The 17,208-nt window shown below is 38.2% G+C and overlaps 1 protein-coding gene across 2 annotated transcripts; it reads left to right on the forward strand.

Moving 5' to 3' along the window:
- Positions 1–7,133: 7,133 nt before the first annotated feature.
- LOC136664721 (uncharacterized) lies at positions 7,134–15,635 on the forward strand. 2 transcript variants are annotated; one of them, XM_066642083.1, is made up of 9 exons: positions 7,134–7,374; positions 8,233–8,265; positions 8,416–8,730; positions 11,856–12,131; positions 13,481–13,768; positions 13,851–14,177; positions 14,277–14,414; positions 14,556–14,729; positions 14,949–15,635. In XM_066642083.1, exons 3-9 carry the CDS (start codon positions 8,520–8,522, stop codon positions 15,140–15,142), a joined length of 1,608 nt encoding a protein of 535 aa, XP_066498180.1. In that variant the 5' UTR covers positions 7,134–7,374; positions 8,233–8,265; positions 8,416–8,519; the 3' UTR covers positions 15,143–15,635. The 2 variants fall into 2 exon arrangements, with proteins under 2 accessions (XP_066498180.1, XP_066498179.1); XM_066642082.1 differs by lacking the exon at positions 7,134–7,374 and having other exon boundaries at positions 8,030–8,265.
- The last annotated feature ends 1,573 nt before the right edge of the window (positions 15,636–17,208 follow it).

Consider the following 17,208-nt stretch of genomic DNA (forward strand, 5'->3'; position numbering starts at 1 on the left):
TCAGGGACATTTTGAACTTTACAACTTTTTCTTACAAAAGATATATGAATATATGAATATCTATATTGACAGGAAAACAGAACAGATCATTTGAAATGTTTGTCTTAGATGAATGATGCAGGAAAAAAAATCATATTTTACTCTTCGTTGTTCCAGGAGAATAGATGTGTTCTGCCCACTGTCACCTTCACTGCAGGAGATTGTTGTGGAGGGTTATGGAGATTGTGTTTAACTTTGGCAAAAAACTAATTCGCACGGTTCACATCATGTACACTTGCACTCTCACGCAACAAAACCAGTTAAAAGCAAACACACACACACACACACACACACACACACACACACACAGGGGAGGAACAAATCGTGAAGTGCTGAGTTTTTTGTCCGGCAAAAAAAATAAATAAATGACAGAGCTGTGTTAGTGGCCTCTGTTCAGGTCGGTTTCTGAAGTTTCTGAATGTGCATGAGATTGAGTTGATCACAGCTTCTAGTGAATATCTTTCTGTTGTTTCCTGACCAGAGACAAACCACCACTTTGTGAATGATGAGCATTAATGAACAGTGAAGGCAAACTCTGGATTCACCTCAGACTCAAAGATCTGTCTGCGTTAAGACTTGGCGTAAAGGGGTGTCTACATTAGACAGGTGAAGTAGAGAGTGATCCTTTATTGAAAATTCCTGCTCAACTACAGCGTAAAACATCATTGTTTCGAGTATTTTAAGACGCAGTCAAAACCAGACGCCCCGTCAGCAAAGAGACGTAACCTCTGCCCCATTTCCCCACTGCCTCATGAACCCTACAACACCACTGCCTCGGTCCTTTTGAACAATCACCACCACCAACAACACCACTGCCTCCGTGAGACAATCACTTTACCTGTAGCTCCCCAACAGCACTGCCTCTGTACGCTGCTGGTCTACAGCAGAACCCTGGACTGAATCTGCTAGCTGATCCTTATTTGTGCTGTCAGTGATCTAATCTCGCTGAAAATCCTTCAGCACTGGAGCATCTCCACACATTATTTGGATCTTGAGTCACACATGATTTCCTCGAACAAATCCTGGCCGACCTCTGACCCAAACACACAATGTGGGGGTTCCATTATTTGCCAAAAGACCATGATGCATTTAATGTTTTTTACTTCTTCATAATTCAGTGTTTGAGCTGTAACCATGGTGATGGAGAGGGTGTGTTTAGGTGTGAAGTAGTTGACTGTAGATTTATTCACAGTGGTGGTGAATGGAACCAGACGTCTCCACGTCTACAACACAAATCCAGCTTTTTATTCCTGCTTCACCAGCAGCAGCAATGACCTGCCACCCGTCTAAAGAGCTTTAAATGGAATTCTAATAAAATAACAGTCATTATTTTAAGAGACAGATGTGTTTTTCTCTAAAAACTCTCAGACACCAGGCGGTGTATTGACAGATGTTTCATGTGTTTGAATGTTCAGTGTGTGGTAACTTTGTGGGAAACCAAGTCTAGTTCCTAACCACCACTCTGTGCAATGCCCAGTGCAGCACATTCAGATCGCTCTGAATAACTCTCTTTACATCAGAACCATTTAATTATGGAGCAGTTTTCAGTGTTCAGTGAGAAACTCAAGGCCGTAGTTTGAGCTGAAACCTTTCGAAAAGCTCGACTTCTCCTGGGGTCTCACTTCCTCATTTCACTTCAACTATGCACACGACTTGCACATGAAGTTGAGCGTCCACTTGCTCTGAACTCCCGCTGGCTTCTCAGAAACCTGTGTTTTGTTTTTAAGCGTATGTGTGTATATGATAATGCTGATGTGAGCGATTCTCTGGACTCTAGATACTGCCCTGATGTTTCACTGCCAGTGAGCCACGGTGTACGGTCGTCCCCTCACAACTACACACCAATGAACAACTGTCCATCTCACACACACACACACACACACACACATACACACAGGACCCAGATCAGCTTCTGAATCGTCTTTTTTGTGGATGTTGGTGCTTCGCTTTGGGAAGTGGTTCTCTCTCGTATTTTATTCTATTTTTGTCGTAAATATCATTAAAAGTGTAATGTTTTAACCTTTTTTTATTATTTCTTTAATCTATTTAGGCCTGTTCCAGTTATTACATAATCATATGATCAGGTATTTAAGAGGTTATTTCCTATATGTTACACTCACAACAAACAGGATGTGAACTGGGTGGCAATGGTAAATTCAGTCAAAGCAAATAAAGGCAAATGTGAACTTTCAGAGAGCTGCTGTATCTTCAGAGTGCACAGGTTAGAAATGTCAGAGTTCTTTCTGTGGTCATTTGAGCACGAACACGTACTGACAGCTATGAAGCAGAGTAGGATTTAGACTTTTTTAACACAATGAACAAAAATACAAACTTGCTCACTGTTCTTTAAAAAGGCAGTAAATCTTCAGCAAGTATTTCATACAGAGACTGAAGTTATTTCAGACCTTTAAAAGATTTTATTACTAACTCTGACGAGGTCTGACGTCTCCCCAAACTGTTTCCATCAAATAAACACTTAGCGCTTTAAACTGAGACAGAGAGAGAGAGAGAGGTGAAAATAACATTGTTTCTCTTTTCTTTCTAGGAATGAAACACTTATAGGAGTCTGAGGACCCCTCAGAACCTGTGTCACATTGGTCAGGGGAATCTGAGTCATGTGCTGCTTAGTGCTGTGCCTCATTTACACAAAGTTGCAACTTTCTCGTTTCATTGCTTCTCACTAAGCTGCAAGTTCTTACAGTCAGAGGAAATGACAAAGCCTAGGGCTCTGGTATGTGTTCATAGAAACATAGGGTGTTGTGTTAACAATATATATATAGTTTTGACCATATTTAGTTCAGAGTAATGAGCTTCTGCTCGAGCTGCTGAGCTGAGCTACAAAATATTTTAATTTGTGAGAAGTGAAACATGGTCTTTTACCAGCAAAAACCTCCAAGAAGTAGATAAAAGCTCAGGATCATGTGTAAAATATTACTCCATTAACCTCATAAAGTGTAATTAATTTATCATTAAATAAGCTTGAATAAATGACCATTAACTGATGCGTCTCCTTTAGTGAGGATAACACTATTCAGCTCACCACTGTGTAAATTGCACAGATGTTTCTGTTTATGGGCTAAGAATAAATCATTATTTAATTGTAGTATATTTCTATAATTATGCTTCCATGTCATTTCCATTAGAACTATGATGTGTAACAAGTGCTAGGAAGTTAGCCATTACATGTACCCAGCGATCCTGAGATTTTTCCTGCTGATCTGTAGAGTATTGGATTGGTTTCCTTCTATCCCCCCTCTGATAACTGATCCACCATTTCCCACTCAAATTGGCCTGATACAGAAAATGTTATTTAATTAACCATTTCCAGAGAAAAACATTGACCATGTACAACTTAGTCACCATGCACAATGCCAAATGTTGGCTAGAGGGGTATAAAGCCACCCAGAATTGGGCTGTGGTGCAATAGCTGAAAATCCCATTATTGTGGTCATAAGGAAATCCATCTTAAACCACCAGGGTGAGAAAATGATAACTAAACATGAGAGGCTAATGCAAAAGTACAATCCACATTTGTTTGTCATCAGGGAGCAATCAGTAATCAACACTACAAACACAGCTACAGATACAAATGCACTAGAAATAATAAAGCTTAAAATGGCTCACTAAACAAAAATATCTGTTTATATCTAATGATGCTACTGCTTGGGAACAAGAGACTTGCAATGGATTCTGGGACACAATCAACTGGTGTAATTATCTATGACACTAAAAAAAAATAAAAGCACAATATGTAAAATATTTGTTATAGTTGTTTTGAAATGTATTTAATGGATTGGGGTGTGGTGGTTGTGCTGCTCTCATTATTCATGGAACTTTAAACAATGTAAGAAAACAAGAGCTTGTTCCTCTGCTGCAGACTATACTCTTATGTTCACTGTACCTCTGTACATACAGTGTAGCTATTATATTATTTATAATATAATAATATATATATATTATAATTATTATAATAATATAATAATAAATAATTATTATATTATTAATTATTATGTGTTATCAGTATGTTACCAGTATGTGTTATCAGTATGCGTTACCAGTATGTGTTACCAGTATGTGTTATTAGTATGTGTTACCAGTATGTGTTATTAGTATGTGTTATCAGTATGTGTTACCAGTATGTGTTATCAGTATGTTACCTGTATGTGTCACCAGTATGTGTTATCAGTATGCATTACCAGTATGTGTTACAAGTATGCGTTACCAGTATGTGTTATCAGTATGTGTTACCAGTATATGTTATCAATATATCTTACTAGTATGTGTTATCAGTATGTTATCAGTATGCGTTACCAGTATGTGTTATCAGTATGTTACCAGTATGTTACCAGTATGTGTTATCAGTATGTTACCTGTATGTGTCACCAGTATGTGTTACCAGTATGTGTTATCAGTATGTGTTATCAGTATGTGTTATCAGTATGCGTTACCAGTATGTGTTATCAGTATGTGTTATCAATATGTGTTATCAGTATGTGTTATCAGTATGCGTTACCAGTATGCGTTATCAGTATGTGTTATCAGTATGTGTTATCAGTATGTGTTACCAGTATGTGTTATCAGTATGTTACCAGTATGCGTTACCAGTATGTGTTATCAGTATGTTACCAGTATGTTACCAGTATGTGTTATCAGTATGTGTTATCAGTATGTGTTACCAGTATGTGTTATCAGTATGTGTTATCAGTATGTGTTATCAGTATGCGTTACCAGTATGTGTTACCAGTATGCGTTACCAGTATGTGTTATCAGTATGTGTTATCAGTATGCGTTACCAGTATGTGTTATCAGTATGTGTTATCAGTATGTGTTACCAGTATGTGTTATCAGTATGTTACCAGTATGTTACCAGTATGTGTTATCAGTATGTGTTATCAGTATGTGTTATCAGTATGTGTTACCAGTATGTGTTATCAGTATGTTACCAGTATGTGTTATCAGTATGTGTTACCAGTATGTGTTATCAGTATGTTACCAGTATGCGTTACCAGTATGTGTTACCAGTATGCGTTACCAGTATGTGTTATCAGTATGTGTTATCAGTATGCGTTACCAGTATGTGTTATCAGTATGTGTTATCAGTATGTGTTACCAGTATGTGTTATCAGTATGTTACCAGTATGTTACCAGTATGTGTTATCAGTATGTGTTATCAGTATGTGTTATCAGTATGTGTTACCAGTATGTGTTATCAGTATGTTACCAGTATGTGTTATCAGTATGTGTTACCAGTATGTGTTATCAGTATGTTACCAGTATGCGTTACCAGTATGTGTTATCAGTATGTGTTATCAGTATGTGTTATCAGTATGCGTTACCAGTATGTGTTATCAGTATGTGTTATCAGTATGTGTTACCAGTATGTGTTATCAGTATGTGTTATCAGTATGTGTTATCAGTATGTTACCAGTATGCGTTACCAGTATGTGTTATCAGTATGTGTTACCAGTATGTGTTATCAGTATGTGTTATCAGTATGCGTTACCAGTATGTGTTATCAGTATGTTACCAGTATGCGTTACCAGTATGTGTTATCAGTATGTGTTATCAGTATGTGTTACCAGTATGTGTTATCAGTATGTGTTATCAGTATGTGTTATCAGTATGTGTTATCAGTATGTGTTATCAGTATGCGTTACCAGTATGTGTTATCAGTATGTGTTATCTGTATGTCTCACAGCTTTTACAGATCAGGAAAAGGGGCGAAAGAGGAAGAGAGGCGTTTAAGCCACAAACATCAGAACCTCAGAGCAAAAGTGTCTGAACACAGCAGCAGTGCCCACAGCGGTGCAAACTGAACTTTTCAACAAGGATTCAGCGAAACCAAAATGCTGAGACCTCTTCTTGTCTTTATTATTGGTAAATTAATTTATTTTTTATTCATTTAATTTGATAATTAATTATTATTATCAGCAGAAACATTGACAAATTAAATGAATGCTGTATGTGTAGTTCAGTCAGTAAAGGCATAATTCCCACAATAAAGGGATTATTTTCTTGGAAACAGAGCTCCTTGAATGGCTCTTTGAAACTGAAAGTGAAAACAGTACGATTCAGAAGTGTTATGATTTATTTCAATAATAAAAAAGTCCATTATTTAAATTATTATAATGTCTTCATGTCATGTATGTCTCCACGTTTAGATCATCAACAAGAGCGCAGAAAACATCAGGAATATGTAATAAGGATAAACCAATTCAGACTTTTGCAAGAATAAAGACAATTAGAAGAATACGAACATATTATGTAAAACCTTTTTTTACATGTTTATAATATTTAAATCCTAATTCTGTAAGTTATGATTCCATATATAAAGTATTATATATAATAAGTAGCAGCGTGAATAGTATTTTCTATTCTCTGCATTCTGGAATCACTGACTGAATTATCATGAGTGAATAGGTTTATAACACAACATTACCTTGGTCTAGTGACACCGTATGCTCTGTATTGTGTGTTAGTGGTTTAGTGAAATCTCACCCACTCTCAGTTAAATTTAAGAAAATCCAGAACACTAAAACACATTAAACAATCGAAATGTTGCCTACTGCTTGTGCAATGTTATTAGTTTGTGTGTAAGACACATTCTGTTTTGTCAACAAACATATTTCCCTTTGCTTCACCAGCAACTTTAGTTCTTCATTATTTTTTAAAATTATGATTTTATTGTGGTTCCACTGTTTATACTTTTTTCTTTTTAGAAAATCTGTAAAGAACACTGTGCTACATTTATATATGACAGGTTCTACATAAATAACGATTATTATTATCACAATTATAAAATAACCATACTAAATTCTTTTTTACCTCACCTTAAAAAAAATAAACAAAAACTAATTGCATGACTCTATATAGATGTGTTGCCTCCTAAATAAAGAGGTTAAATCAGTTTGTCCGCTACAAATATATTGATGCAGTTGCCGCTGCTTCAGAGTTTTGGTGAATTACATGAAGTCACTATTACAAACCTCTGCAGAGGGCTTTTAATTTGAAATATCAAATACAGATGGTGGAGACGTGACATCCTGTGGTCAGCTGAGCCATATCACAACAATATTTACAAACATGAAATCCATTTCAGAATCGCTGCCCTCGAGGAAAAATCTCAGATTGAAGCGGCTCCAGAGTCGTTAGTTACACTTTCACAGGACCGGCTCTCTGCAGTTCTAGAGAGTGTGAGACTGCTGTCACTGATGAAAGAGTCCTGGAGAAACAGTCATTTAAAACATCTTCAGACTGGTTTTGCTGTGTGCATTGTTTGGCCCTGACTGTGTGGGGCAGCCTTGGCCTAATGTTTAGAGGACCTAGTAAACTAGTGTATGTGTGTGTGTTCAAATCTAAAATATTCTTTAAAGTTTTAACCTTATTTTTCTAAATGTGTTTATATTTACAAAAAAAATAAAAAAAATAAATCACTACAGTCCGTGTTGTCGCAAATATATTTTTGTACATTTGTTGTTAATAAAATAGAATAAACATCACAGATTCTTTTTTTTTTACTTTATATAATTTCCAGTTAATGCTTTAGAATAGATTTCCAAATATTTTGGAGTTGTATAATATTTTAAACTAAATATTTTTGTGTATGAAAATCTGCAGTAAGATACACTGAATTTCCAAAGGTGTGTAAATGGAATTTAGCTGTTTTATGGTGCAACCACCATGGGAACAGGTGAAAACAAGCGAGATTCTCTAGAGCAGCGACACATGAGCCCAAGCTCCACATGCTCTGTGCCAAGCATCAGTTACTAATTCCACCAGATGTGGTCTGTAAAGTAGTGGAACTGTGTTTTGTTTTTTTGTTTTTTCCAATCTGGGATAAGTTGGATTATTGTTTGTGAGGCAGAATGAATCCAGAATCAGTACCTGACCAGACTAATATTTGTGTAGCTGAATACCATCATATTCTCACAACAAATTTTCTAAAATCTAGTGCAAATCCTTCACCAACTCCTGATTGGTGCCCTTCATTTTAAAAGAAAACACATGTCAAGAAATATTAGACCACACAGTGCAAGTGAATGAAAGGTCAATGTGCTGCAACAAGAAAGACCAAAATTTCTTGATAAAAAAAATCCACATCTAAATATAGAACACCAACTAAAAGGTGCATAACTGTCTCACAGAACAGCGTTTACTTTTATCACTGATTTACAAAACTCTTCTTTATTTCAGTAATCAGTGCTGTTGGAGACACCTGGTTGGTCGGTAAGTTGATATACAGTGTAAATCTGTTTTCTGAAAGTACCAAAATAATTTCAGCTGTAATGCCTGTGAAACTGGGATTTTAAGACTTTGTACCAGTTTATGGAAATGTAGCAACTGCCTTAAAAAACTCATGTTCTCCATTTGTGACAGATGCCTCAAACATACGACTCGTCAATGGCAATGGTGTCTGCTCTGGAAGAGTGGAGGTGTATCATAACGGCGAGTGGGGAACAGTGTGTGATGACGGCTGGGACATGAATGATGGGGCGGTGGTGTGCAGACAGATGGGATGTGGGAGAGCGATCAGTGCCCCTCAGAGTGCCAGCTTTGGTCAGGGAAGTGGTCCAATTCTTCTGGATGATGTTGCTTGTTCTGGAAGTGAAAGCTCCATTACATCATGCAGTCACAGAGGATTTAACATTCACAACTGTGGTCATGGTGAAGACGCGAGTGTTGTGTGCTCAGGTAAAGAGTCATTTTCACTTTAAAACACTGTAATGTTCATGTTGGTGTTGTGTTGATTCTCTAAACATTTCACTTTATTTTATCCAAACTATTTACCACTTTTATCATATTGTTCCTGTTGTGTAAACAATGACATTTTAGTGACCCTTTACATTAGAAACACTATTTAATCATGACTTCAGATATAACCTGCTGGGGGTTATTCTCTTGTAGATTAATTATTTTAAAAAAGAGCATTAGTTATATTGAGTTATTTGTTGTACAAATGTTATGGGAGATTTGGGCTGATGCAGATATCTGATACTTTTCTTACAGATCTGTAGAAATGTGATGCTAGTTTAAGAAGCCAACTACAGCTTCATGAAAAATGCAAAACTTCAGGCATTTTTTAAAAGACAAGTTTAATTCTAATCAGAGCAGCTCCATCAGCTCTGAAGCAATTTAACAACAAATTATCCATGTGCTGGACTGGCCGACTATTTATTGAATGAAATGTTAAAATAATTTATAACAAACAACATTAGTTCTAAAAAATAAAAAAAAATTGAAGAACATGACCATGGCCTTTCTTAATCACCTTCAGAATTTCTTCTCTCTACTAAGTTCCCCTGACCTGAGCCATGTTCATTACGCAGCCAAGTTGATAAGATAAGATAAAAGATGAGGCGGCACAGTGGTACTGCAGGTAGTGTCTCTGTCACAGCTCCAGGATCCTGGGGTTGTGGGTTGGTGTGTTTTCGCCGTGTCTGTGTGGGTTTCCTCTGGGTGCTCCGGTTACCTCCAAAAACACACGTTTGTAGGTGGATTGCGACTCAAAAGTGTCTGTAGGTGTGAGTGTGTCAGCGTGTGTCGCCCTGTGAAGGACTGGCGCCCCCTGCAGGGTGTGTTAGGTTAGGCTCCAGACCCACTGCGACCCTGAACTGGATAAGGGTTACAGACATTGAATTAATGGAAGATGAGACTTTACTGATCTCAAAGGACATTGCAGTGTCAGCACTTTACATAGTGCACAAGAAAAGTCAAGTCAAGAGAGTTTCATTGTCAATTCTGCATATGTACAGGACATACAAAGGATTGAAATTACATTACTCTCCTCTCCAAGATGCAGTAACATTTAACAAAAAATAGACTAAATTGAACTAAGCTAAGTATATAAATATATGAAAGTGAACAAACAGAAGACAAGTGCAGCATATACAAGGCGTACAGTAATCACAATAAATAGGGCAGGGATATAGAGAGGGGTTACAGAGAGTACAGAAGTGGAGAAGTACTATTGACTGTAAAAAATAAAGTGAGAATAGTCTATATACATAAATGAATTATGTGAATGACATACGCAAGTAGCAGCCTCAGTGGGTATTGCACTAAGAATCAAACAAAGAAACACGAGTGAAATATGTCTATTTCCATAATGAGTATGAACATGACATTACCAAGTGCAGCATAAGTATTTATTGCTCTAAAATATTTAAGACGTTGTAAGACTGTTGACTAAATGTATTATAACTATGTGCCACAGTGACAGCAGATCAGTCTGGAGAGCAGGAATAAAGTGTAATTTGTGAACAGTGGAGGTCAGGTAACAGAGCTAGTGTAAGTAAGTGTAATACTAATGAACTGTAGGATGAGATGTAGAAGCTCAGCTCAGCACATTTCAGACAGAAGGAGATCAGCAGTGTCCCTGCTGTAAGTCCAGTTTGACTCCTATAACAGAGCCAGTCTTAACAGTTTGTCCAGTGCACATTTGTTGATGCTGCTGCCCAAGCACACAACAAAATAGAATATAGCACTAATGACAACGGATTTAGTGCACACCACAAAGAAATTAGAAATGAAATACCACTACAATGTACTCATTTCCCATAAACTTTAGGTCTATAAAGTTATATATAGAGTGTTTGTGTTGCCCTGTGAAGGACTGGCGCCCCCTCCAGGGTGTATTACCGCCTTGCGCCCAATGATTCCGGATAGGCTCTGGACCCACCACGACCATGAATTGGATAAGCGGTTACAGATAGTGGATGGATGGATGGAAGTTATATATATAAAGACATATTAAACTTCACTGTTTCTGTATTTTTGTTCAAACAAGTTGGTGCTTATTCTTGTTTCATGGTAAATAATAAAACTAATTAATAAACATATTTTGTATTTTCATTTGTCAAATCAGACCTTATCAGACTTGTAAATGGCAGTGGTGTCTGCTCTGGTAGAGTGGAGGTGTATCATAATGACACATGGGGAACAGTGTGTGATGACGGCTGGGACATGAATGATGCGGCGGTGGTGTGCAGACAGATGGGATGTGGCCGGGCGATCAGTGCCCCTCAGAGTGCCCGCTTTGGTCAGGGAAGTGGTCCAATTGTTCTGGATGATGTTGGTTGTTCTGGAAGTGAAAGCTCCATTACATCATGCAGTCACAGAGGATTTAACATTCACAACTGTGGTCATGGTGAAGACGCGAATGTTGTGTGCTCAGGTAAAGAGTCATTTTCACTTTAAAACACTGTAATGTTCATGTTGCTGTTGTTGCGATTCTCTAAACATTTCACTTTGTTTTATCCAAACTATTTAAAGTATCCTATTGTTCCTGTTTTGCATAAAATGACATTTTTTTTACATTATTTACATTAAAAGCACTATTTAATCATGATTGGTGACTCAGCAGTGTCCATAGGTGTGTGAGTGAATGTGTGAGTGTGTGTTGCTCTGTGACGGGCTGGTGCCCCCTCCAGGGTTTGTTCCTGCACCCAGTGATTCCGGGTAGGCTTCAAATAGTGCACAAGAAAACGATTACAGTAATCACAATAAATAGGGCAGGGATATAGGGGTTACAGAGAGTACAGAAGTGGAGAAGTACTATTGACTTTAAGAAATAAAGTGAGAGTAGTGTATAGACATAAATGAATTATGTGAATGACATACGCAAGTAGCATCCTCAGTGGGTACTGCACTAAGAAAAATAATAAGTGATAAAACAAAGCCACACGTGAGATATGTCTGTTTACATAATGATTCCAGGTAGGCTCTGGACCCACAGCGACCCTGAACTGGATAAGCACTTACAGATAATGAATGAATGAATGAATGTTCATTAATCCATTGATTCTATTCTTTAACAGACACCTTACAGAGCCCTGTACTGTCCTCACACTCTGCCGTCTCTCCAGGAGAAACTGTTCAGATCAAATGTACTTCACCCATCTCAGAGTACACATCTGCAGAATACCGTTTATACAGAGATGGGAGAACTATACAAACCCAAACAGCTGAATCTACAACAACATTTAGTTTCACAGTGGACTCCTCAAGTCAAGGCCAGTACAGCTGTGACTATTTCTACTGGAGACGTCCTTCTATCAGATCATCCAGGAGCAACTCTATCAGCATTACTGTGGGTAAGGGCACACACAATGACTCAGTACATTTTAACACAGTTCGATATCGTAACGACTTCAGCCAAATTTACTTTACAATATTATACACCTTTACCACAAGTAAACACCTTGTCTGCCATGTCATTTGGGTAAACAGTGCACTATGGAGTAACTTATGGAGAGAGTAGAAAACCACCCACTCCCTCCCCATCCCTGCTGATTTCACTACAGTGAAGTAATAATTAATTACACTAGGTGGCGCCCTAGGAGCAAAAGCCCATATCTTACCTAGAGTTCCTTTAATATGGAAAGGAGAGTTCTAATAAGAAGTTAACTGAAGCTGACATGCAGGGTACAGAGCGTGTGTTAGTGCAACAAAGAGCAGAACACAACAAGACTGTTAACACTTCTGAAATTAACGGTGAAAAGAAATGATAAACAATAGCACACTTCAATAGGTTCCTGACAGCTCCACTACAAACAAACTGCTCCATTTAATGAACAGAAAGGTCTGAGAGATGGAGGCGGGTTCTGCAGAGACCTTGAGTGTGGGTTGTGTCTAGTTGTATAAAGACAACTGTACTTGGCATGAACTAGCATTCCTTTATGTTTAAATATGCCTTCAACATACACTCGTGGTATGAGAAGAAACTGTTTGACTTTGAGGAGAGAATGTAGTTCTAGTTACTTCTTACAATCAGAAGTGCAGACCTCCTCTTTATGAGGAGATTAAACTAAGAGAGAACAATGAGGAACAGGGAGGAGACGGGGAAATGCTGAGGTGCCCCGTCAGGGAGAAAGGAACACAGAGTTGGAAATTTATATTAAATAACATTGTAAGGAGGGGCTTTAAGAATGATCATCTTCCCAAAGACATTTACAAGGTGCCCCTAAGGACACAGAAAAAAACACCCATCTGAAAAATACTGATCCAGTTTTAGACACAAGATTTAAGGCAAGAGCAAAACCTGTTTGGCCATGGTTCCCCACTTGTTTCTAAAATTGTATCACCATCTTTTATATGGGTGTCTTCTGTCTCTTACTTTTGGGACGCCCTGCACTAGGTGCATTAGGTTGTAGACGGAGGGGAGAAACTACTCACAGTATTTGGGCCTGTATTCTGCGTGGGAGTGAGTCCCCCAAAAGAAATCTGAGTGGATTAAACTGCTGTTCTTGGGTTATTCTGAGATGAGTGTTGAATTTTCTATGAATAGACAGCATGAAAGGTAATGTACCACACTTGATCTAGTCGTACTCCAAAAGGAACACCAGAGTGCAAATGTAATTCTGTTAATATAAATCAGTCACATTTAGACACATTTTGACAATTGTTTTGGTAAATCTCATGGTAAAACCTGTTTCTTTTCCAGTAACTCTACACACTCCACGGATCTCTCTCCATCCCTCAAGAGAGGTCACATGGGGAGAGAAGGTTGATATCAGCTGCTCTGTAGAAACCCAGTTCACAGGTGGATCCTTCTCTCTGAGAAAGAGCTCTGGGTCATTTAGAGAAACCAAGAGTGGGACCTCAATCACCTTCAGTTTAACACAAGTGGACTTTGTTCATGAGGGGTCTTACTACTGCCAGTACCAGACCAGAGTCTCCAGTCGAGATTTCAGCTCTCCTCAGAGCAGCTCTGTCCGTTTCTCTGTTGTGGGTAAGATGGGTCTTGTTTGTAGTTCCTGTCAAATCTGAGCCATCATTTGCTGTTTCATATTCGAGTCCCTCTTGTTTTTCAGTGAACCTGCTGCAGCCCAACATCTCCTTCAGTACTTCTCCTGATGGAGACTCCCACTGGTGGCTTCAAAGCTCAGAGGTGACCAGGGGACACAGCTTCTCCATCATCTGCTTCACAGAGCCACAGTATCCAGGGGGATCCTTCCACTTGGAGTTCAGTGGTTCCAGCATCACCAGAACACAGTCAGCTGTGAATCACTCAGCCTCCTTCTTCTTTCCTGAGGCAGATTTCACCCACCAGGGAAACTACAGCTGTGTTTATGAAGTAGCCGTGTCTACACGCACCTTTACCTCCAGTTCCACTCCATTACTGAGCGTCACAGTGAAAAGTAAAGTCTAATAAAGTACTAATATTAGTTCGTTATGCTCCTAAATGTGAAGATAGAAATTTGAAGTGGGGTAAGTTTTGATGGTGATTTCTCCTGCAGCATCCCCTGTTCCCATCATCGCCTCAGGAGTGTCAGCAGGACTGTTACTCATATTAGTGCTAATCGCCATTTACTTCATAAAGAGAAGCAAAAAACAAGAAGTTCATCAGATGGATGTTAATATGGATCCCAGACATCGTAAGTACAGACTTTTCTGAATTTATAATATATTCTTCTGGGGCTTTGCTGTTAACTTTATTATTAACAAAATATCTGTTATTAGATTAGAAAAATGTAGGATTATACTATGATAACACCAAACACACAATTCTTCTGTAGGAGCCAAAAACACGTATGGAACAACTGGAGGGAACAATGAGACAGAAGATGAAGACGATTACGAAAATGCAGAGGCCATTTTTTACCACAAAGAAGATTCAGATGATTCTGAAGGGGACTACATCAATGTAAACACTGACAAAGTGAATAAAGCAGTGAAGAAAAACAAAGCAGGTGATCAAACAAACTCTGTGTAAATCTTGTTCCCTGTAATATTCTGAAATATTAAACTATTCAGTGTTGTAGCTGGAATTAAAGGAAGCTCAGGCACTTTTACTGAAACTCCTGTCTCTTGGGAAACCATTACAACAAACAATAAAGTGTTATTCTGTAGCGTGTGCTTTACCAGGTGATTTTACATCTCTTTAAGAAATTTTGACAATCATTCCCCAGGTATTAACAACAGATATTGGATTGAAGATGAAAAGGAAGAGACAGACGATGAAGACGATTATGAAAATCAGGAAGCCATTGTCCATCAGGAAGAGGACTCGGACAATGATGACTATGTTGATATAGATGCAGAGGCGGAGAAAACTGCAGTGGACAATGACTATAAGGATGAGCAAATTTATTCTAATGTGTAGTATGGGAAATTAAAGATCACTTTTAATCAAGTTAACACATGTGAACGCATGAATGTAAGACGTTAATGCTTATTTTTGATTAATTAATCACTTTACAAGGCGGCACGGTGGCGCAGCAGGTAGATGTCGCAGTCACACAGCTCCAGGGGCCTGGAGGGTGTGGGTTCGATTCCCGCTCCGGGTGACTGTCTGTGAGGAGTTGGTGTGTTCTCCCTGTGTCCGCGTGGGTTTCCTCCGGGTGCTCCGGTTTCCTCCCACAGTCCAAAAACACACGTTGCAGGTGGATTGGCGACTCGAAAGTATCCGTAGGTGTGAGTGAATGTGTGTGAGTGTGTGTGTTGCCCTGTGAAGGACTGGTGTTCCCTCCAGGGTGTATTCCCGCCTTGCGCCCAATGATTCTAGGTAGGCTCTGGACCCCCTGCGACCCTAAATTGGATAAGCGGTTACAGATAATGGATGGATGGATAATCACTTTACTCAATTTGGACACATTCCTCCCATATTTCACACTTTTAACAGAGTCTGTATTAGCGGTGGTGTTTGGTGTAAACACAGCATCACTATTGTTGATTTTTTTTAAATTTATGATGAACTATGTAATAAATATCATAAACTCGATAACTCTGTCTCTCACATGCACCCCCCCCCCCCCACACACACACACAGAGCTCCTGTTTTTCTGTTTGAGCTGATAACTGCATATTTAAGTTTCTGTCTGATGCTAAAGCTCTCCCTGAAACTTTTACTGAGCAAACTAAGAAATTCTCATGAAAAAATCATCAAAACTACCCTGAGATCTTATAATAAAGTAAAAATGAAGGGCTTCTCTCACCAGTTTGACAGCACCATTAAATACATTAGGATAAAACATTCTTAAGTATAATGACAGGCAGTTCACACCAAGTTGCCTCCAAATTCAGATGTATTTGCCTAATGCTTTCCACTGGTTGTTAAAGCTTTTTAGTTTATTTAAAGAAGCAGTCCGTCATTCTCTTTAATGGTTCTTCAATTTATATTTAAGCCATTATACTGACACCTAGTGGACTTGATTTGTCAGAGATCCTGTAGTAAATCTATTTTAAACACAGCCATACTCCATATGGGGGACCTGTCTATGTTCCTTCAAGGACTTTTTTAAAAAGCAAAATACCTTTTTAATAACAATCAAAATGTAGAATTAAAATGATGAAAATAAAATAATTTAAAGGGCTTTTATTTTGAAATGAAACACCAGAATCCCCTGATATCTTTATCTGAACACAAATCTTTTATTTTTCTCATTCTATTCCACATAGAGTTTTCACAAAGGTATGTTTATTTATTTCTAATTTCAAAATCCTATTTTTGTTTGATTAGACATTTGTGAATTAAATTAGCAGAGTTTTGTGAAATCACATTCAATTCCTGTCATTCTCGCTGTTTCCCCGCTACGTCATAAAGCGAGAAATTCTGGAGGCGACATCAAGACTGAGAGAAGCGCAACTGAGAAAAGGCAAAATGAAAGCGAAAACGGATTCTTCCAGAATATTAAGCTCAAAATAGTCAATTATATACAGAAATATTCTGTTTACAAACCTGTTTTTATAACTCTCAATATTAATGACAATGACAATTTCAAATTGAAAATGTAATTTATTGGTTATGGATTCTGTGTTTTGTTCTCAGAACTTCATTTTATTTTGACGCCATGGGGTGGTATATGTGTATTTTCATACTATTCAGAGCAGCAGTGTGCAGTTTGGGACATGGCCAGAGACTAACGTTCTCACAACCTGAACACAGCTAATATTAACGTTCACTAACTCTCAGATCCTCCTGTGTTACACTAAAAGTTATATACAAGCCGCTTTTATAACTGTAATTATCTGTCGTTGTTATTTGTTGTGCTCTTGTTACTGACATCAAGTTTGGAGCTGGTCAAAACAAACTTTATAAACCAGACTCTGACAGTGAAGCGGAGGCCAGTGAAGCTGATGATTGGAGCTAGTGATGTGTCGGTCGCGAACGAACCGGTTCAAAGAGCCGGCTCTTGTAAGTGAACGATGAGAGCCGGTTCCCGTCTAAGA

The sequence above is a fragment of the Hoplias malabaricus genome, chromosome 13 (assembly GCF_029633855.1).
Source record: "Hoplias malabaricus isolate fHopMal1 chromosome 13, fHopMal1.hap1, whole genome shotgun sequence".
NCBI classification, from domain to species: domain Eukaryota; kingdom Metazoa; phylum Chordata; class Actinopteri; order Characiformes; family Erythrinidae; genus Hoplias; species Hoplias malabaricus.

Coding starts and splice junctions, on each gene's coding strand:
- LOC136664721 (XM_066642083.1), top strand. CDS start 8,520: ATGAATGATGGGGCGGTGGTGTGCAGACAGATGGGATGTGGGAGAGCG. Junction 13,769..13,850: donor TGTCCGTTTCTCTGTTGTGG/GTAAGATGGGTC, acceptor CTTGTTTTTCAG/TGAACCTGCTGCAGCCCAAC. Junction 14,415..14,555: donor TAATATGGATCCCAGACATC/GTAAGTACAGAC, acceptor ATTCTTCTGTAG/GAGCCAAAAACACGTATGGA.